Source organism: Eretmochelys imbricata, chromosome 6 (genome assembly GCF_965152235.1).
Source record: "Eretmochelys imbricata isolate rEreImb1 chromosome 6, rEreImb1.hap1, whole genome shotgun sequence".
Lineage (NCBI taxonomy): Eukaryota > Metazoa > Chordata > Testudines > Cheloniidae > Eretmochelys > Eretmochelys imbricata.
In genome coordinates, this window is record NC_135577.1 from 27279327 (window position 1) to 27301151 (window position 21825).

Genomic DNA, 21825 nt, shown 5'->3' on the forward strand with positions numbered 1-21825 from the left:
TTTTAATTTTTCTTCATATATCTTCTTTGAACTCCACCCCCAAATCTGTCAATGCTACTGCTGTTTGGTGCTCAAAGCTGAGTACAGACATTGTCTTGGCTTGTTGCACCAGAGTCTTATATCAGTGGCTCTAAAACGTCTTGACTCTAAAGACCTCTTCCCTTATCTATCTTAGAATTCATGCAGGCAGGTCCTTTTCAGTAACTGAAATAAAGATGGATTTTCTTCCCCGTCAACTTGCTGGGGTCTGTTGCAGAAACTGAGGTGCTACTTGGCATTTTTTTATGCCAAAAATGGCAGATACACATTGCTCTGAGTGAGAGTTTCTGAGCAGCCTAAATAATACCAAAGAATTATTAGGGGAAGGGATGAATTATTTGCGTGGGATTTGGGGGCAGGAGACGGAGGATCAAATCTGTCTAATCAATTTTAATATCAGCTATTTCTGGTGCAATCTGTTTCATTCCAGTGGTAGTGAGAAACTTGCTGGGATGTTAGCAGCCAAGTCAGCTGAACTTTACTAGAGGAAAGGAAACTCTGTGTGTGTGTGGGTGGGGTGGGGGTGTATACCTACACACACTGGCGGTATGTCTACCCTGCAGTTGGAGCTGTGATTGCCTCACATACACTGGTGGTAGCTTCAATCTACCGAGCAGAAATACCAATAGCAGTGGAGTTGTGGCAGCACAGACTTCAGTGCAGGCTGGAGGCGCCTGCTGCCAGGCCCTGGGGTAATTACTGAAACGCCATTGCTTCTTTTGTTCTTATTTCCCCTTTCCCGTTGCTGCACTTCTCTCTTTCTGCTGTATCTCTTTTTCCCTCTCCCATCCTGTTTTCAGTGGTGGTGCTTCTCTTTCCTTGTCTCTCCCTCTTTTGGCCTAGCTCTCCCCTCCCCATACAGTGATGTGTTCTCTCCCTTTGCACCCCAGTGTTTTAAGGGCTCAGTCCTGCAAGGTGCTGAGTACCCTCCGCTCCCACTGAAGTCAGTAGGAGTTGAAGGCTCTCAGTGTCTCACAGGCCAAGTCCGAAGTTGTTGCTGGGTTTTTTATTATGTTAACGCCTAGATGCCCCATTTGAGATTGTAGCTCCATTGTGCTAGATGAAGTATAGAAGAGCAGTCCCTTCCCCTCCCTTTCAATGTGTCCTTTTCTATCTAATTTCCCACCCCCTTAGGTTTTTTCCCCCACCCTTAATCCCCCAAATCTCCTCTGGTCATCTGCCTCTTCTACCCACCCTCAAACTCATTCATCCCCAACAACATTCTTCTCCAGCAGCTCCAGGCCCACTGTTCCCTCCTGTCCTTCATTTGGAGAAGAAATGGTGGTGGGTACTAGGAGCTATCTTGATCTCAGTTCTTCCTGCCACCTACTTGCAAAGAGGTGCAAGAGCGGAGCTGGGGCCTGGCCTAGCTCTCCACAGCACAAGGAACCAGAAGCCGTGTTTACTTTCTTCAGGGGCTGCATTGCGGCTGGAAATGTGACACTGAGGAGTACCATGGACCCACGGCATTTCCTAGCAAACCCTCAGGAGGCTCTGGTCATGATCTTCACTCCTGCCCTACACAGTAGAGAGGGACAATACCTACATATCCTGTGGCCTGATGCCTATATGTAGGGCCCTACCAAATTCAGGGTCCATTTTGGTCAATTTCATGGTTATAGGATTTTAAAAACCGTAAATTTCATTATTTCAGATATTTAAATCTGAAATTTCACGGTGTTGTGGCTTAACCCAACTCTGGAGGCAGCAGCGCAGAAGTAAGGGTGGCATGTATGGTATGGTGTTGCCACCCTTACTTCTGTGCTGCTGCTGGAGGGGCACTGCCTTCAAAACTGGGAGCCTGGTCAACAGCCACTGCTCTCTGGCCACCCAGCTCTGAAGGCAGCGCAGAAGTAAGGGTGACAATACCACGACGCTCCTAAAATAACCTTGCAACCCCCCGCAAATTACTTTTGGGTCAGGACCCCCAATTTGAGAAATGCTGGCCTCCCCCGTGGAATCTGTATAGTATAAAGTAAAAGTATACAAAAAGACCAGATTTCACGGGGGAGACCAGATTTCATGGTCCATGACACGTTTTTCACAGTCATGAATTTGGTAGGGCCCTACCTATATGCAAGAAGACCAGATTGCATCTACCTTTTTGCTGCTTTATAGTTCTGCAAACTGAGGGCTAATTTTCTGTCCACTATATCACCCTTCATTCTCTTCCAGTGCTACTGCTTCCCAAACTTCTTCCTCCTGTTGAATAGTGATTTTTCCTTTGACATATTAACCTGCATTTGTCTAATTTCATTTTCTACTCATTTTTCTAATAACTTTTCGTTCTTTGTCTTATTTTTCAGTCCCCATTGATGTTTGCAACTCCTCTCTATTTAGTATCATCTGCAGATTTAGTTAACATCTGTAATGATGCTGTACAAAACTTAAGGGAGATGCTGAGAGCCATGTCCCCAGCTCAATATTTTACTCCTTTTATTTTACAGGCCTTCAGCAAGGTTTCAAACCATTTGGTATTCTGCAGATTCAAGCCCTGTTAAATTAATTTTGAGGGGAGTTTGTGGCAGACTATCAACTGATTAACTAAAATTTAGATATATATATGCACACACAACGTGCTTTAAGTGTAATACTCAATGCCTTAACTATGGAGCTGTGACAGACACTTCCATAATTACCTCTGCTGCTCATCATGTTAGAGTACCATAAATTTAATCAAACTAAAGGTAAATGTTGAAATGACAAACCAGTAATCTAGTGTGAGGGGGAAATGTAGACTTTTTCCTCTTTAAATTTAAAAATGTAGGGTCAGATTTTGGCCCAGTTTAGTGGCTGTGCAAGGGCATAAGGCACCTCCTTACCCCCCTCCTCCCAACTGTGGGAAGGAGAGCAGCATCTGCTATGTGTCCTTCTTCCCCCTGTGCAAGTGGACAGGGACTATCCCGATGCATTGGCTAGCATACCTAAGTACAAGGGATAGTACACTGTGTCAGGCATAGGCCTGGAAAAGTCTACTTCTCTTTGTGAGCAGAGGTAAACCGGGAAACAGTGTGACTTGTGTTGCCTGAGGCTTATAACAAAACCATGAGTGAGGTCTAAACAGAAAACTTAATGACAATTAATTGTAATGAATTCTAGGATAAATGTTCCTTTTTGGTTGTTGTTTAATTTCATCCCAAACAACCAATAATTCCAAGCACAGCTGCTGTATGGTGTCTGTCTTATATGTTCATGTGTCATTGGTTTTGCTTGACTTGAGTAGTAATCAGTCCTAAGATGTGGATGAAATAGTTTGACCAACATGGACAGGGGGTTTGTTCTGCTTGAGGACAACTCCCCAGATGCATCTATAGCACAGCTTTATCCCTCCGTTATCTGAGAAAAATATCCCTGTCCTCACCAAGTAGGGAAATCATGCTAGAACTTTGCTAGGAAGAACCACTCTTCAACATAGTCATTGTTAGCATAATTTTTTAATTGTAGCATGGACCGTAGTTCTGTGGAACCAAGTTGCTTAGCATACCCATTTGGAGGGAGGCAAGTATTTTTGGGCCTGCTGGTATCCCCTACATCCATCTATCCATCCAGGCATGGTAACTATATGGCCTTTATTACAGCAGTGTCTGAGCATCTCTCAATATCCTCTTCAGATAGGGAACTGCTGTCACGCACATTTTACAGATGGGGATCTGAGGCACAGAGAGATTAAGTGATTTGCCCGAAGTCATGAAGGATGTCTGTAGTGGAGGACGGAATTGAACCCTGGTCTCCTAGAAACCAGGCTAGCACCTTAACCAAACTTATCTACATGTGGAGGATCCCCTAAAATGCTAAAGGGAGGGCTTCAGCTAGCACCCTTTTCTTGTCCTCTGTGGAGGGTGCACAGGCCAGAGTGAGCAGGCCTGGAGTAAGGCTAAGGGAGTGTGTGGGAAATACACATTCCACTTCCTGCTCTGGAGCTCAAGGTGAAGAAGGATGTCCTGTGGCTATAATACTTTTCCACGCTCCCCCTTCCATGCAGGGTTCCTTTTTTAAGTTGGAGAAGGGTCCTGAAGACATCAGAGGTCTGGGGACTTCCTGGCAGCACCATTCTAGTCAAGTCGTCCTTGAAGGATATAGGACCTGAGCTGCAGAGATCATGTCTGCTGCAGAACCACAGAGCTTATGTGTGGAAGTTCCTGCTCTCCCACAGTCTATTTTTATAGGGAGAAGAGGGAGGGGACCAACCTTGTCTCTTCAAAGGGATAACCAGGGAGATATCTATTCAAGGGAAAAGAACTTAATGGAGATTTCCTCCCCTATAGGGCCCCATCTTGCAAGTTTTCTACAGAAGGAGAAATCCGGCCCTAAATTTTCTACATGGCACATTCAAAATATCCCCCCTTACTGCCTTAAATCTGCAGATAATTCAACAGATGTGCATATACAAAATGTACCAAAAATCCCTAGCAATTATTTAAAATTAGAGCTGTTCAAAATTTGCAAAATGAAAAATTCATCTATTGAAAAACAGCATTTTTCTCAAAAACCATTGTATTTGAAATTTTCCATTGCTTTAATGAAAAGTGAAAAATGAAAATATTCAAGATTTCATTTTTTCCTTCTTCCCCCTTTTCCTCTGTATTTCCTATTTTCTTTCCCCTCTTTTAGTCATAAAATGGAAAAGGGGAAAAAAGGGACGGAGAAGAGGCAAAAGTGAAAATTAACAGTTTTTGAAAAAAAAATTCACAAATAAAAAATTGTTCCTTTTTGAAACCCATGGAATAAAACATATTTTTAAATTTTTCATGAAAACTCTTTACAAATTTTCGACCAGCCCTGTTTAAAATGAAGCCTGCACTGAATTTTGTTTACCTCCTCAACCTGGCTTCAAACACAAAAGCCCCACATTAATTAGTATATTTGAAACTACTGATTTCTAATGATCTTTCTGCTGTTTTTGCCAGACTAGGTGTTTGTACACAGTAGGGGCCAGAATTTGGCCCTTAACTGATACTTTTAAGATCTATCTTCATATTTCACTCTTAGTGCATAAAATGAAGCTTTTGCAGGGTAAGTTATAATATTTAGGCTGATAATGGACAGATCCTTCCTTATAAATGGTGATGCTGGAGTTTGGGTAAGCCAGATAATGGTGGGTGGTTTTTTTTCCTTTCTGAAAGGAATGGCACATTTAATAAATTGGATGTCCATTGTGAAAGAGAGGGAAGATTTATGAAGTGTACAATGCAGGATGAGGAGGAGGTGAATCAGCTTTTTATGAAAATGCATGAGGAAGGCTGTTGAATAAATACCATAAGATGAAGCAGCAGATAGGGCAAAAAGAATCAGTTATGGGAAAATGGTTAGCCTCTGTGTAAACCTTGTTAACGGTGCAAAGTTTCCTATAGAAAAAAATATAGACTGCAGGGCTTACCCTGAATCTTTAATGGTTTCTGACTGACTCTTCCTTTCCACTCTGGATCTGCAGCAAGGGAGATTTAGGTTAGATATTAAGAAAAACTTTCTAACTATAAGGATAGTTAAGCACTGGAATATGCTTCCAAGGGAGGGGGTGGAATCCCCATCATTGGAAGTTTTTATAAACAGGTTGGACAAACACCTGTGAGAAGTGACTTCTTGAAGTCCCTTCCAGCCCTACATTTCTGTGATTCTGTAATAACATATTGTCTATACTAAGAAAGGGGTGCGTGTGTGTGCGGAATAGAGAGAGGGGTAAAATACACACACACACACATTCTGGGGTTGAAATCCTGCCCAATAGAAATCAATGGGAGCTCTGTCATTAACTTCACTGAGGCCAGGATTTCACCCCTGTGTCTTTGAAATACTGTGAACTGAAACCAGCAAGGTGCTGAGCGCACACTGGCATTTATCCAACAAAAGCACTTAAGCATGTGCTTAAAGTTACGTATGTGAGTAGTGCTGTTGAATTCAATGGGATTTAAGTTGTGTGCGCCCTTAGGTACTTTCCTGGATTGGAGCCATACTGCTCCACCCTCTTCTGCGGGATAGAGCCCTGTATGAATTTCTTCCAGGGACTTTTATGAAGCCCTGGAGTACATGTTCCTGAAATATACAGAAAGGAGTTATTTTATCATTTTGGCAGACATGAGGAGGTTGAAGCTTCCTCTTGCTTGCCAAATACTCCAGTTTTAAAGGCAAGTTAATAGAACATTCTGTGTGTCGGGGGGGTGGGGAGGGGAAGATGTCGCTTATGAATAACTGAGTAACTCCAAACTAAAATAAGTACCATAAACTAAATGTGAAGGCTTGGTGTCATTTGTGTGTGCAAATTCCTGCTGAATCTCATCTTTAACCTTTTGGATTTTGTTGCAGAATACACTGTATTAATAGGAGAGGCTTGCCAAAGATGACTGTATGTGAAAACTCCAGTCAGAAACACAGGTTCTCAGAGAATGTGCCTTGACATGAAAAGTTATGCCTCAGAACTGACACACCTGAGGCCTGATCCAGTGTCTTTTGAAGTCAGTGGAGAAACTCCCATTGCCTTCACTGGGATTTGGATTAAGCTAGTGAGAAGAAAACTAAGGATATCAAGGCTCAGGTTTTCAAAGGTGCCTAAGGGAGTTAGGTGCCCAACTCCTATTGAAATTCAATAAGATTTGATTGTCTGTTTCCTTTTGAAAATTCCAGTCTAAAAATACATACCAGCAGGATTTTCGTGGGCTCCAGAGTTATTGTACTATGCTCCCAGTTGTGATTAAAAGGAAAATAGAAAGGCAAAACAATCAGCTTTTCCAACTCTCTTTCATCATAAGCTTCACTTATTCAAAACATGAGTAGGTCTGTGTAAATATTATTTCATTCTAATTAAAAACATTTATAAAAGGCTTTACTGATGTCCAGTAACTTAGGACTAATTTATGGAACTCTGAAGATAGAAGCGTGATACGATTACCCTGTTTTTAATGTTTTCCATTGCTATTAGTTTAACCCACATCAGTCAGTGCCAAATATGCTAGATAAGGAATTTTGGCAAAGAACACTTAAACTTTCTAAAGTAAAGATAAAGGCTCTGCAAGAGAAGCTAAAATATTTTGGCTTTTAACGTTTTTTAAAAAAATTGTTTTTAACTTGTAAAGATTTAGTGTAAGATATTTGAAAAAACAAGAATTAAATTGAAACCTCCTACATATTATATAGCAGTTTTTGGCACTTTCAGTTTCTCAATATGCATTCTGAGTATGAGGAAAACATAATTTTCTTTTTTCTTTTTTTTAAAATCTCTGCTACAGTCAAGTCAGGACTTTTACCTTCTTGTTGACTTTGTCTCCAAGTCTGTGTGCTTACCTGTTTGCCTAGGCTATCTGATCTTGCTGCATTCTATATATTTCAGCTAACATAGTGCAACTTCAAGGGAAAAACCTGCATTCCTTAAGAGAACAATGAGGGGACTGTCTATACTAGGTGGAAAAAGTTACATGAAACAGTGGCCGGGCCTGCCCAAGACTATGCATCCAAATGCATGCAGGTGCTTTCTCAGTCATTTTGCAAGCATTGCGTGTGTCATTTTAATGGTACATCTGTAATGAAGTCTCCAGGTCAGGTCAGGCTGATATGCTATAATCTACAATGGTTTCCCCTTCATGTGGAAGGAGAGCCATAATAATTACAGCTGCAATGGTTCAGCAGGCACTCCCAACTCCATTCCATAATGCAGTGCCTTGTGTTTGCAGCAAAAAGTCTCTTCTTCCAAATCAACCATTCTTTCTCGTCTTCCATGTTCGTCCTACCCCTTACCCTTCCATTTTTCTTTCTCCTCCCTTGTTTTCTTTCACTCTGCTGGTTTTGTTTGAGATCTTCTTGTATTCTTGTTCCATTATTGCTGGTTTATGGGTCACATTGGCTGAAACACATTGGCCTTTTCTAGACAATGCATTCAGTGGACGTGTGCTAACCAAACAGCCAGAAAAAGTATTTTCAATAAATAATGGGCCAAATTCATCCCTAGTGTAACTCAGATTTATTAAAAGTCTCAGGTGTGAGATGTGAACTACGGTCCTGTTTCATACAAGTGTAACTCTTTGTTTCATTGGTTTGACACCTGATTGACAACAGTGTGAGATGAGCATCAAGCCCCCAGCATTTGCTCATTTGGCTTTTGTAAAATAGCGCATATTATTTTAGAAAATTACCGTAAAAATCACCAAAACCTCAGCTACTGAGGGATTGTGAAGGGACTATTCCAGTAGTTCATGAGGACAGCTAAATTTGTCTTTGTAATGACTGTCCTGAGTTATTTTAAATATCAGTAACTTTTCTCACTCCTGTCTGCAACTTATCGGGCAACTAACGTATAAATGTAGTGACAAAAATTCATCCGTCTCCTCCTCCCCCACTAGATTACTTATTAGGCTTATACAAGGCAAGATATTAAAAACACTTTTGTCTGTCACACCGCCACGGGTAGGGGAGGGGGAATTTGCCAGTTGCTAATGGATACCTGGAGTTTTTGTGTATGACCATGAAGAACAGCTTGTGCACTTTCACCCCTGATGTTCCCTGAATAACTTGGGTCTCATTTAGGTCAATAAGCCTTTATCAAAATGTCAGGAGTGAAAAATGTGTCTTGGTGTAAGCCGACTGGTCGTTCCCTCCAGTCACAGGAGTCTATAGAACAATCAATGTTCTCTAAGCTTGTCTGCATGTCACGCAAAGAACTGGATGACAGTAACCATTGACTACATGTCTGTTTCATTGTCTTTGGGACAGCCCACATTTGCATACTTGCCAGTGTTCCTGTTATCCAATGAACCATGGAGAGTCTTAAAAAAAAAAAAAAAAAAAAACAAAAAACAACCCACACAACTCTAATGCAAATTTTGCACACACAAAACACACATTTTAAAAAAAAACCAACATAGCCAAGGCTTTGGTTTCCCCCTTCTTGTTATAATAATGAAACTATAATCTTGATAATCCTACAGTTTTTGATCCAAAAATTGCATTTGTTATTGTGCATAACATTTAACTTTCCCATTTTTCCTTCCAAGAAAATCTTTTCTTTTTTGTTTTGTTAATCCCCATTGGGCAGTCTGAACACTATTGTGTGCACAGCACATATGAGTTGAGGCCATAGATTTGTTGCTCAAATAACTTCTTTTGTATGAAAGAAGCAGCTAGCTCTCTGCTTAATGATTTGTCATTGTCTTTCACTGAGGGAGTTTCCTTCATATTAGTGATGAAAGAAGCTATATTAGCCTGCTACAATACAGAAATGTACTAATATATTAGAGCTTGTTGATTATATTTTTATAAATCAGTACAGTGTCATAAACAAAATAGACAACAGTCTTGTGTTAGTACTAATCACTATTTTAATAGACAGGCTCGTGTTCTCATTTGCATTTCAGTGTAGGTTTAAATGTATTTAATTAAGCTAAACAAAAGGGGAATCATACTGCATGTGAAGTTACTGTGTTAGGCATAGTATATTGTATCGTTTTCTATTGTGTTACAAATGAATGTCCATTAGGTTTTCAAAAAATGTTGTTGTAACAAATGTTTCTGAATAAAATTCTTCCAAGGTTTCCGTTTATTCCTTTCACACATTATAATAGACTCTGGACCAGATCCTCAGCTGATGTAAGTTGGCTTATTTCCATCTTTGTAGCAGCCAAGGACCCAGCCAATATCATTTAATTTTCTTGAACCTGGAAACCTCTCGGGAGCACAGTAACTTTGTAGACAATTGTGATAGCTATCCTGATGCACCTGGCAACAACTTACAGAAAGCCCGGGATATTAGAGCCCATCACGTTAAGAGAAAGAATGTTGGCTGATGTCCTCCTGCCTTCTGAAAAATGTTGTAGTGTCTTTAACTTGCACCTGCACATCTTAGCTACCAGACATGAGGAGTTTAATGCATCATCAGAATGCTGGAATTTTAGAGCCCAGTCCAACTTCCGTTAAAGTCAGCAGACTGGGCCCATGATTAATAAGAATCATTACTCTTTTTTTTCTCAGTAGCCCTATTGCTCTTTTAGCTTCTAAGGCAATACTCCAATTGACATCAGTGGGACCAGTATTTCGACTTAAGTATTTTAATTAATTAAAAATACACTCGTGTGTAAGCTAAAAGTGGTCACTTTCTTCAGCGCTTTTCTCACCATCCTCCTCCTCCTCCAGTGGTGCAATATCGTGACATACAGGCATAGATGTCACAGACTAGTAATATTATTTAGCCTTAGAGGACAAATGTTGATTAGTGGCATGCCCTGTTCTCTTCAGCAACAGTTGGGATCCTCAGTTGCTGAAGAACTGCTTGGCTTTTGTCATTCTAGTTTACTCAGACACCAAACTTCTCCAACAAACCATTGGTGTGTGCAGTGTTGTTGTCACCGTGTCAGTCTCAGGATATTAGAGAGGCAAGGTGGGTGAGGTATTATTTTTTATTGGACCAACTTCAGCTTGTCTCTCTCACCAACAGAATTTGGTCCAATAAAAAATATTACCTCACCCATCTTGTCTCTCAAACAAACCAAACAGTTTGTTCTACGCCTTTTAATTATATTTTAGAACTGTTATATCTCATGAACATTTTAATGTGTTACATGCCAGGTCCTGGGTATTTTCATTTAGAAGCCACAGCTTCTATTAAAGGTGGTTATTTTCCCTTTTTGCTCTAAATAGGGGATGATTTCTATGTAGAGCTAAGATCGGCTATTCAGTGAAACCAGATACTAATTGAATGTGGCTTTTAAATAAAAGAAATATGGGATTGCAACTCTGTCACTTTGAAAAAATATAATCAAAACTCCTTCACCTGCTAATTGACAAAAAGCTACTGTCTGAGGATTTAAAACACAGATAAAAGTGCATTGAAAATCACACTAAGTTCCAATTTTGTATTGTTATTTCTCTGACAGACGCAGATGGATATTAGACCCTTCCATTCCATTCACTGTACACTTTGGAAACTCCTGGGTCAGTCCCCTGAAACGTTTAAATGTTCAGTCTGGCAGCATAGTTGCTACAGAACTGTGTTTTAACCAAATTCCTGAACCATATTCTTGTACATTTCTTACAAAAGCTCAGAAATTTAGCCCAGTTTTGGACCATGGTTATCAACCCTTACTTCACTTTGTTCCATAGGCGAACACCTAACCCTGCTCAAGACTCCCATTGACTTTAGGGGCTGGGGACAGGATTTCACCCCATGTTTTAAAACTGCCTGGAAACTATCAAGCTGTAACCTGGTACCAGAAATATTACTTTTAAAAGTGTGGGTTGCACTTAGGCTATAAATGAGTGGGTAAATGGCTGGCTAAGATGATACTGCAAATGGTGTGTACAGTGTACTTTTTCTGGAAATGAGATATACTAGCAAAATATTTGTCTTGTGAATGCAGAGTCTGCTTGTTTTCTTTGGCTGTCAAACAACTTTCTGTTTGAATTATTGAAGCCAAGTAAATTTATGCAGAATGGTTTCAGTTTTAGCACATAGAGAAGATCCAAACAGCATGCCATTCTGGTATTTAAACTTATTCTTTATCATACATTTCCCATTGCTTACACAGTTTTCCTGAGGTTTTGTAGTTTGGATCTTCTTGGCATATTGCATATTTTTCTTCTTCCCAAGTTTTACGTTTCGTTTTCTGTGTTCCTTAATGTCATCTGAAAGAAGAGAGAGAATATGTAAACTAGAAAATTAATCTAGTTCCCTGTCTGTTTCCCCTAGGAAATTGTATTAGTGGTGTTTTTTGGAACGGAGTATGTGATTCGCTTATGGTCAGCAGGATGCCGTAGTAAATATGTTGGATTATGGGGAAGGCTTCGTTTTGCTAGGAAGCCTATTTCTATCATTGGTAAGTATACATGGTTTGAACAATTGTCATAATTACTAAAAAAAAAGCCACATTCCTATAAACACCTTGAACATTTAAAAAGAAATGGAGTTTCCCTAAAGATTCCAGCCAAGTTAGAATAAGAACATTTGTCTCTAGTATCTGCGCAGAACTGAACATTCTGAGGAATCTGTGGCATTGTTAGTTCCTTCTTTAAAAAAAAAAATCTTTCAACTTGATTCTCTTTTCCAGAAAAGAGAGACTTTCCTTTTGCAGTTGAACTGAAGTTTTGCCAGAAATAACAGGCTTGCATATAAGCCTGTCTCCCGAAATGGCTTCTATAACTTCAGCATTGCGCACATCTCGTAATAGCTGCAACTGTCTATTTTTAAACAAAACCAAATGACCTCTATATGTTTGGTCCATCTTAATATTTTAATGTTAGTTTGCTCTGCTTTTTGATTGAGCTACCTAGAGCACACTGGTGTGTGGCAGGTGACATGTAATTATAAACTATTATTTTCATGCTCGTAGGGTGAGGTTTTTTTTTCCAAAGGCATGTATGGAAGTTAGGCACCCAGCTGCCTTTGACTTTCAGTGGAAATTGGGTGTTTAACTGGCCTATGTGGCTTTTAAAATCTCCTTCTTAATTCCTTGAATGTTCTAGCTAGTAAAGATTTTCAGAATACTTGCCCTGCAGTTGTTATTTTTGCTATTATTTATCATATTTCTTATGGTAGCGCCTAGGAACCGTAGAAAATCAGGGTCCCACTCTGCTAGACACTGTACAAAGAGTAATAGACAGTGCTTTCCCTGAAGAATTTACAATCTAAATAGACAAGACAGAGAAAGGGGTTTAGTTATACTGGTGGGCATCCATATCTTCATGGGGATGACTGCAAAATTTTTATAGGCAATGGACAAAAATGCTGCACCCTAGTAATTCATAAGAGCACAGAATTGTTCATTTGTCCATGGTGGCTTAGCCTCTCTATGTCTATATTATGTAACTGTATTCCATATGTGACTGTAAGTGTCATGCGCCTTTGACTGCTTCCCCTGTACTCTGTCTGTTAATCCATCTCTCCTGAAATTACTACTAGCATTCCAAATCCCTGAGCAGCTTCAAACGGTGGCCATTTTTAAAAAGAACATGCTGTACAGTTGTTTCCTTCTTTTTCCAAAATGTGTACTTTTTCCCAAAATTACCCTTGCCTGAGCCCAAGCTTTACAGTGTCCTGCCCTAGAGCAATTACACTTTTAAGATACTTTAAGGATAGATATCTCTCAAACTGTGAGGATTTTATATGCCAGTTGTCGCAATCCAGGGCAACTGACCCTGTATTCTCCCTTCCGTGATCCAACTAGGGCACTCAATCTAGGATCTGGCTCCTCAGCTGTCATCTCTCTTGGGTAGAGACCGATGTCTCTCTCTTTTCTGAGCTGGGGTTTTCCAGGCAGCACAGTTCCCAGTCTACACTGTGATATCCCCAGCAAGACAGACTGCTTGCACTTTGCTTTCTCTCCAAAGGCTATGAACAGTGTAATTGCCAACGGTTACAAGTTACCCCACAGGTCTTTCTAAGCAAGCACCTTTGTTCTTAAGGTAAAAGTTTTACAGAGAAAGCAATAAAAGAACCTACACACATACTAAAAGGCTTACCAGAGGTCACCCTAACTCTAACTTTGGACTCAGGTAGGTGTCATTCCTTCCAAACCTTCCCCAAGGATTGCCCCCCTCTTAGGACAGAAGGTCCAGTCCGTTTGCTGGATCAGAAGGAATGCCCGCAGTCAGTTTAAACTCAGGCTGTTAATCCACAATCCTTTTTGTCTGTTGCTCCTTGGAAAATCCATTTTAAACTATATAAATATATGTGAGCCTCTCCAGGTGGTGGTTCCTCTCTGGACGTGTTACAACCTTAGTGAATTTGCCTAATCACCTCCCTCTTTTCTTAGTTCCTGGAGGAGCTGTGGTCATCCTCACCCAGGGAATTACATACAGTTTCTGGCCCACAATGATACATAAAGTAAGATCTCACAAAGATATCACAGGTAACTGCCTATCTGCCACACCAGATAGAGCTTTATGCTATCAGAAGGGGACGATTCCCAACTTGCTATTGGTATGCAGGACTTGTTTCTATCCCGGGTAGGCTCCAAGATATCAGAACTTACATCCTGCCAATATTCTGTATAGTAAAGCTATTTTAGTTAGATTTTACAAGCCTCTAAAAAGCTATTAGTTACACTTTTCACTCTCTTCCAGGTCTCAACAGTTGGATTCATGTAACTAAGTCACCTGATTTTATAGATGAGAGAAGTGAACTGTGCCAGTACATTTTAAAAACAGCTATTAGAAAACACTGTAAAATACGTAGGGTATACAGAACATATCGTTAGGTTTTTTGACACACCATTGGAATGATCTGTCACATCTAGTTTTGCTGCTAATTAAAAGTTCAGCCATCCCTGACTCATGACAATAAAACCATTTTTATTACACCATTATGTATTTTCTTTCTACGTTACACCAGAGGCGTTGGGATATATAATCCTAAAACTTTATTTGGATGACTATCTAAAAATGTCACACTTCTCACAGGTAAAATAATATCAGTGTTGAATTTAAATCACAATCTTATCAAAGCATTGCACGAAGCCTTGAACTCATTATCTTCACTTATTTTTATTTTCCAGATTTAATTGTAGTTGTTGCTTCAATGATTGTTCTTTGTGTGGGCTCCAAAGGTCAAGTCTTTGCAACCTCAGCTATCAGGTAATAATTTATCAATAATTGAAGAGAATGTTGTCTGTTTTGATAAAGGTTTATTATTCCGCTCTCTCCTCTCCCTGTAACAGTTCTTAAATTCTAGAAGTGATCGCCGCTTTGGCATCTCTGTTGACACAACAGATCAGATTTTGATCTCAGTTACCATGCACCAGAGTAGATCAGAGTAATCCCCTCACATCTTCCCACTTATAATAATGAAATTGTATATAATAAAACTAGAGCTTCACAAAAACTTAATCAACAAAGTAGCAATGATACACTCACATTTTGTTCATGTTTGCCAGCTAGTTGTATGGTTTTTACCAACTTTTTTTGCTTTTTGGATATCTACTGACTTTTTTAGGCTGTTCTTCGTAGTATATTTGGAGTTAGAGGTTGACTGTTGGAAAAGATATTGAGGGAATTTCCATGTGCCGACAATTGACTGAACATATCTCATGTGTTCAGGTGGGTCAGCCTGGCTGGTTTCTCTGAATGATGGGTTGAATTTTAGTTGCAGTGATGCTCTGTGCCTGTGGTGGCTCTCTATTACAAAGCATATCCTGTAGTTGCTTGCTTAGAGCAATATTTCCATGATCAACTATGTAAAAGTTTCTGCAAACTCAAATTGTTCTCTTGCCCAGTAGATGAAAAGACCAAAGAAAATGTGGCTTTCTAGCTGTGGAAAGTCATCTGTTTCTGCCCATTCTGCTTCCCTTTTGGAACTCTTAAAAGATAGCACCAGATATATGAAGATCAGCCAGGGATCAGCCCTCTCCATAAAATCAGCCATCTCCATAATATTCACAATCTGTTTCTAGAATTCCTGAATCACTGGGAATTCCTGCCAACCATACAAGTGAAAGCCTATTCTCCTTCCCCCACAGCTGCTCACATTTGTCTAATAGGCTGAGCTGAATAAAAGATGGGGGAAAGAGAGGAACCTGTAAGCTTAATGTAGTAACCTGACAGTGATGTAATCAATGTCTTTTAATTTGTCATTTAAAAAAAGCTTCCCCTCCCCCTGTATCACTTCTCTTGTATCCTCAGACCCTTGTAGCTTCACTTATTTAAAATTTGTATTCCAGGGGTATCCGCTTTCTGCAGATCCTACGAATGCTACATGTTGACCGACAGGGTGGCACATGGAGACTGTTGGGATCAGTAGTTTTCATACACAGACAAGTAAGTTAGATCTGACATAGGGACAATGCTTGAACAGAATAAGAAAACAATTTTTCTCGGTTAAAACCATTTTCAGGTCTTCTGTGTCACACCAGTGTACCTGAATTTGGTCATTATACTGCTACAGCATAGACAGCTATTATTCTTGAAAAAAAAAACATATTGCAGGTTTGCAAAATAGAGGTCTGTGATTTGCCAGGAGCATTTAATATTAAGCTAAATTAACGGAGGGCTTGAGCTGCTGACCGTTATTGAACTCAAGTTCCCTTGTGATATGGCTCTAAAGAGAGAAACTGCAGAGGTTTGATGCATCAGGAATTAGTTCTGATCCCCTTCTCTTTTGATTCCTTTCTGTGTCCAATACTGTGTCATCTGTGTGCCCAATTGCTGTGCAGGAGGAAATAGATTATAATTCACAGGTAATCACAGGGACATGTTTTTAACCAACTTATTTATTTCAAATATTATCCTATCATGTAAACACTATTATATAAAAGCATGGAATGTAGGCAGATGTCTTCTTGTTGCTAAATATATGAACTTAGGAACATGTGATGATTGGTTCAATTAATCAAACACTGTTGCTTTACTGTGTTTAAAGGACAACAGGTAAGTTCCCCAAGTGTAAAATTTTCACCTAAGTCCCATTTTCAAAAATGATTTGGGCACTTGGTAGCCTAACTTTCACTGAATTTCATTGACTTTCAGTGAGACTTAAGCTTCTAAGTGCCCCGATCTCTCAAAATTTTTACCTAACAGCTAATTTTCAATTGCAACACCACCAGCACTTACCAGGTTTATTGCAAAAGTCATGAACAGTTAGTTTGAAATCCAATATCTGTGACTGAAGCACACATACACTTCTGTAAAACACTGGGCCAGGTCCTCAGCTGAGTTCTACTGAGCTCACTGGAGCTAGGCTGATTTGCATCAGATGAAAAGTCTGATGATCTATTTGAATAAACTGCGGTAATTAACTTTTTTTTTTAACCATTTTAATTATTTTGTGCAAAAACTCCAGTGTCACATAGTTCAAAGCTCTTTAACAGTGGTTTTTATTTGTTTTTATTCTGCTTTCAGGAATTAATAACTACCTTGTATATTGGGTTTCTGGGCCTGATTTTTTCATCTTATTTTGTGTATTTGGCTGAAAAAGACGCTGTGAATGATTCAGGACAAACAGAGTTTGGCAGCTATGCAGATGCCCTGTGGTGGGGAGTCGTAAGTATGAAATATTTTGTAATATAAAATGACAGCGAACATCCTACATTGTTTACTAATAAAAAAAGTTCCAGTAAGTGTGGGAGAACAGAAGCCAAATTAAAATTGCCTCATTGCTACATTGTCATTCTTTTGATATCATGTGAGGTCAGCAGATAATGGTGCAGAAACAGTAAATTGTGGATATTTTATTTATTTTTAGAGTAGCAGCCGTGTAGGTTTGTATTTGCAAAAAGAAAAGGAGTACTTGTGGCCCTTAGAGACTAACAATGAAGTTGTAGCTCACGAAAGCTTATGCTCAAATAAATTTGTTAGTCTCTAAGGTGCCACAAGTACTCCTTTTATTTATTTTTATTAGTAAAGGGGAGTGAACTCTTTAAAATGATTTGGAACAATCAAGCCATGCACATAACTAACCTATACATGTGTTCTCATTACTTTTACCTTTCTGGTACCCTCGTATTGTTTGTTACATTAATTTGTTGTAACTTCTCTTAACATAGAGTTAGTTCCTTTTAGGTGTTGAGCACTCAAGCCCTAGCTTAGCTTTAAGCACGTTGGGTAATCCTTTTGAAGCCAGTAAGGCTACTCACATGCTGAAAATTAAGCATGTGTATTGGGGACAGTGTACTCAACACCTCTTAGGATCAAGCCCAGGCATTGTAAGCACTTTGGAGCAGGGAACATCCCTCTTCCTTTGTGTTTATACAGTGTCTAGCACAATGATACCCCGGTCTTGACCACCTAGTATCCTCTTGCATGTCTAATATATGGTATTTATAAGGTGCTACTTACCCTTATGTAAAAATAGTATCTAGGTGCTGCATAATTGGTATGAACATTTTAGAACACCCCTAAATACATGTTCTGCTGCTCTTGTGTTCTAAACATCATTCATTAGGCTGTGAAAGATGGGAAACTTTGTTCTTTTCAGCTACCTTAATGGTATGATTGATGGAATGATTCCATGGCACCTCTCAGCTAAGGCAAGAGTCAGAACTTAGGCCTACTGACTCCAGAGTTGTCCATTTGTTTGTCCCAATAAATGCACTAATTTTGTTGCATCTACTAATGATGATCTCTCTCTCGCTCTCTTTTTTATTGTCCTTTCACATCACATATTAAATTGTTTATCAGCCATATTCTGAGAGTTCTATTTTGTACTTTCCTTTCTTTTCCCTCTCTGAATTATAAGAGTCTAGACTGAATTAGCAGACTGTCACAGTGGTTGCACTGTATGTCAAAAAGTACCTTTTTACCTGGTGGTACTTATCAGAAGGCTATAAAAGTGAGAGATGGAAATAACCTTTTAGATTATCCATGCCCTCTCTCTTTATTTCCTGGATGTGTCTTTGCTATTGCTGCATGACTGTTCTTAGTAAACGGAACCATCCTCATTAAGCATTCCAAATCCTTAAAAGGAATACATTGAATGGACATCACCAGCGATTCAGCATATGCATTTTCATAATGCCCTTTATTTTTGGATTCTTATCTTTTGAGGCTTTAAATCACATGGCAGACTTAGATTTTTAACAATAGAGAGACTAAGAAACTAGGGGTCACAGGAAGAAAAAATGTAGCACTGTATTTGTCTGACCTGTAATCTTGACCAGGAGGACAGGTTCTTTCTTGAGATATATTTTTTTAAAAAATTGTTTTTGCTTGCGTTTTGTTTCCCAAATTTCTGCACATGGTACCACTTGCTTTTCCAGCACTAAAACATGTATTGATGAGCATGTCAACTGCAGGTCTCCTGCTGCTGAAGTGTATCCCTCTCATGAGTATCCGTGAAGTGTATCCCTCTCATGAGTCCACCAATTTATTATGCTACTTAGGCAGCTATTGCAAACTTTATAGCTTTTTCTCTTCCTGTCCACCAAGGCTACAACCTCTTCTAGGATCAGAAAACTTGCCATTCAGCACAAGGAAGTGGCAATTTGGCAAGTAATTTTTTTCAGGGCTTTCCTGACAATAAAGCATGTTTTTCTCCTCCTTCAGTGCCAGGTTCACATGACACTTAAATTAACACTTAAATTAACAGTGTCAGATGCAGCGACATCTCAATACATTCACCTTGATCTTAGCAATGGAAGTTGTACCTCTGCCAGGCATGACTGGTTCGCTAAAATTAGAGTAAAGCTTTTCTTAGCTGGAATGAGACCAATAAGCTTATAAAAATGTCGGCAGGCCTTGCTTTAGGGAATAAGATGATCAGCTGTGGGAGTAATACATACTGCTTCTCCCCCATCACCCCGATTATAACAAAGTTATGTATTTGGTACATTTCATAATGGGGAAATTCTTCTGCTGAAACCCCCATCAAAGTGCAGGACGTTGCTGGAGATATGGTTCTAGATTAGATGAATTCCCCAGTCCAAGTATTTTAATTTAACATATACGTTTCAATACCCTACTTAATCTCTAGTTGGAGAATGCTATAGTAATCTAGATTAGTTTTGGTAGAAATAAGGATAACAGTCAAGAGGTCTTAATCAAAGAGGAACAGTTGTAATTGCCTGGCCAGCCATATATGAAAAATACATCAGAGAACCCTGGCTGCTGACCGGTATGGCAAAGTAAAGCACAGGCATAGTCCTTGCATAATTGATAAGGACACTTCCCTTTTTCCCACTCCTCTGGATGCTTCCACCTACTTGTATGATGCATACATCTGCTTCCATATAGTCACCACTGAATTGCAGTCTTTCATCCCAGGCCCTGTCCCAGCGAGGCAAGGGACTGGAAAAAGAATAAAATTATAAAAGCTGGGTCTGATGGGTAGGGCATGCAAAGGAGATGAGTCACATCACCATACTGATGTCTACAACCCAGCGGAAGGACAATCCAACAGAGAGGAAAGATTGTCCAGTGGAAAAGTGGTCCCAGGCACGATCCCAAGCACTATCTATAGTTTTATGTGATCTCAGTAGCTATGCATCCTTGTTTTAAAACCAATAAAGGCAATGAAAGAAAAATATATGTTAAATACATTTTATAGACACCTGGTTCAGGTGAATTGTTAGGAGGTAATTGCTGGGCACAGTATCGGTACAGGCTTAGGGCTTATCTATTTAAACACTTAGTTCACAGCGAGCTGGTATGTAAACCTGCCCCATACTAATCTGCTGCGCATTGTGTCCATGTGAAGCTCCCTAATGTGCTTTAATCCACTCCCGTTTCAAAGTGGGGTGGATTCCAGATGGCAATGCTTGCTGTGAACTAAGCGTTCACCTAGGCAAGCCCGTAGTTCCATGGCCTGGTTGGGGGAAAAAACAAGACCGAGAGGGATCTGGGAAACCTGGTTTCCATCACCGTGTTCTTGATGCCTTCAATAAAAAAAAACCTATGGAGTCAGGATGATGATCAGGGAGGCTGATGAAGAGAGATGATAGTCTGAGCATGTGAGGCCAGATTTCCAAGCGCTCAGCACACAGTAGTTCCAGCTGGGACACTCACAGCCAGTTTTTCAAAGCAGTTCAGTACCCCACCTTCTGAGCTCCTTTGAAAATTTGACCCCATCTATTTAAAACAGGGCAGCACTTCCCCTGCACGAGAGAAGCATTCACAATCGGTGTTTCTCATGAGCCAATAGTCTTTGCTTTGGCTAGCCATCAAGGATCTGGGTCATCTCACACGTAGTTGTCACCTTTCTGAACACATGCAAATACAACGCTGGTGCACTTGAGAAGACTCTTCATGGCAAGTGCTGGGTAAGAGGTGCTCTGGTTTTATCACAGCCAGGATTTTTTTCCTTTTGACAAAAATAAGGCAAGAATGCACAATGTTGCTATTTTAGGGTGAATACTTTTCATTGGGCCTTCTGCTGAAAAACCTTCCTCAATTTGAATTTATTTTAGCATTTCATACTGTACCTGTTAGTCTGTGGCCTCCCTAGAGCAGCCTGAAGGTAATGTCCAGTATTATATAAAATTTTTGTGTCAGTTCAGCTTTGGAGGCAAGCAGATGCCGTTTAAGTTACCTTCTGCCAATTAACTTACGTTCTGACAGAAAAGTACTGTCATTTATGTATTACCAATGATTTATTATCTACATATAAAATACAAATACTGTGATCTAGAACAAAGAGAAAAATGGAGGAGGAGGGGGAAATCTAAACTATTGTGGCTAAGCTATTGTTCCTATCCCGATTTGTAATCTTGAAGATTTAATATATGGCTTCAAGAAAATGCTGAAAAAAATGTTCTCACAAATCTCACTTTCAGGAAACCTGTTTGTGTATTTCTTCCTTAGCCATTAAACTGAACCCAGCCTGGGGCAGATTTAGGGAGCCCTGCTTTTCATATCTGTTCCATGATACAGTATTTCCATCTCCCACATCTGAGCAAACCTCCTTCAGGGAAACCATGATGTAGATTGCCTTGGCTACCCCCACTGATCATGAACACTATTTGCCCTGATCGACTACTGAACATACTTCTGCATGGATAATACAGTGCACCGATTCCTTTGAACTGCATTCTTAACGATTGTCTGCCAGGGGTCTCATTTAGTTGCAAAACGATTTCTGTCCTTTCTGTAAAATTCTTAGATATCTGCCTGCCTACTGTCTTCCTCTACACTGAGGGCCCAGTTCAGCATAACCATGTAAGTAATACCATCTGTTTAGCCATACGCATAAGCATTTGCTTAAATTCCATTGAAAGTCAGTTGGACTTAAGCACTCGCTTAAGTGCTTTTGCTAAACTAGGGTGGGAATTCCTTGCAGATTTAACTTTAAGCCATGCATAAAAGGTTTGCTGAATCAGGGCATAAGGTCTTCACAGATCAAGTTGGTTTCATCCATTTTAGTCATTTAATGGCAGGTACACATACGTT

The 21825-nt window shown here is 39.8% G+C and overlaps 1 protein-coding gene across 3 annotated transcripts in view; it reads left to right on the forward strand.

The window, feature by feature from the left end:
• The window catches only part of KCNQ1 (potassium voltage-gated channel subfamily Q member 1), a 534726-nt gene that overhangs the window by 134817 nt on the left and 378084 nt on the right, over positions 1–21825 (forward strand). For 2 of the 3 annotated variants that reach the window (XM_077820034.1, XM_077820035.1), the window contains exons 3-6: positions 11705–11831; positions 14508–14586; positions 15669–15765; positions 16846–16986. The exons of the other annotated variant lie outside the window; for it this stretch is intronic. In XM_077820034.1, coding sequence (XP_077676160.1) covers positions 11705–11831; positions 14508–14586; positions 15669–15765; positions 16846–16986 — 444 coding nt within the window. The remainder of the gene's footprint in view (positions 1–11704; positions 11832–14507; positions 14587–15668; positions 15766–16845; positions 16987–21825) is intronic. 3 annotated transcript variants of the gene reach the window in all.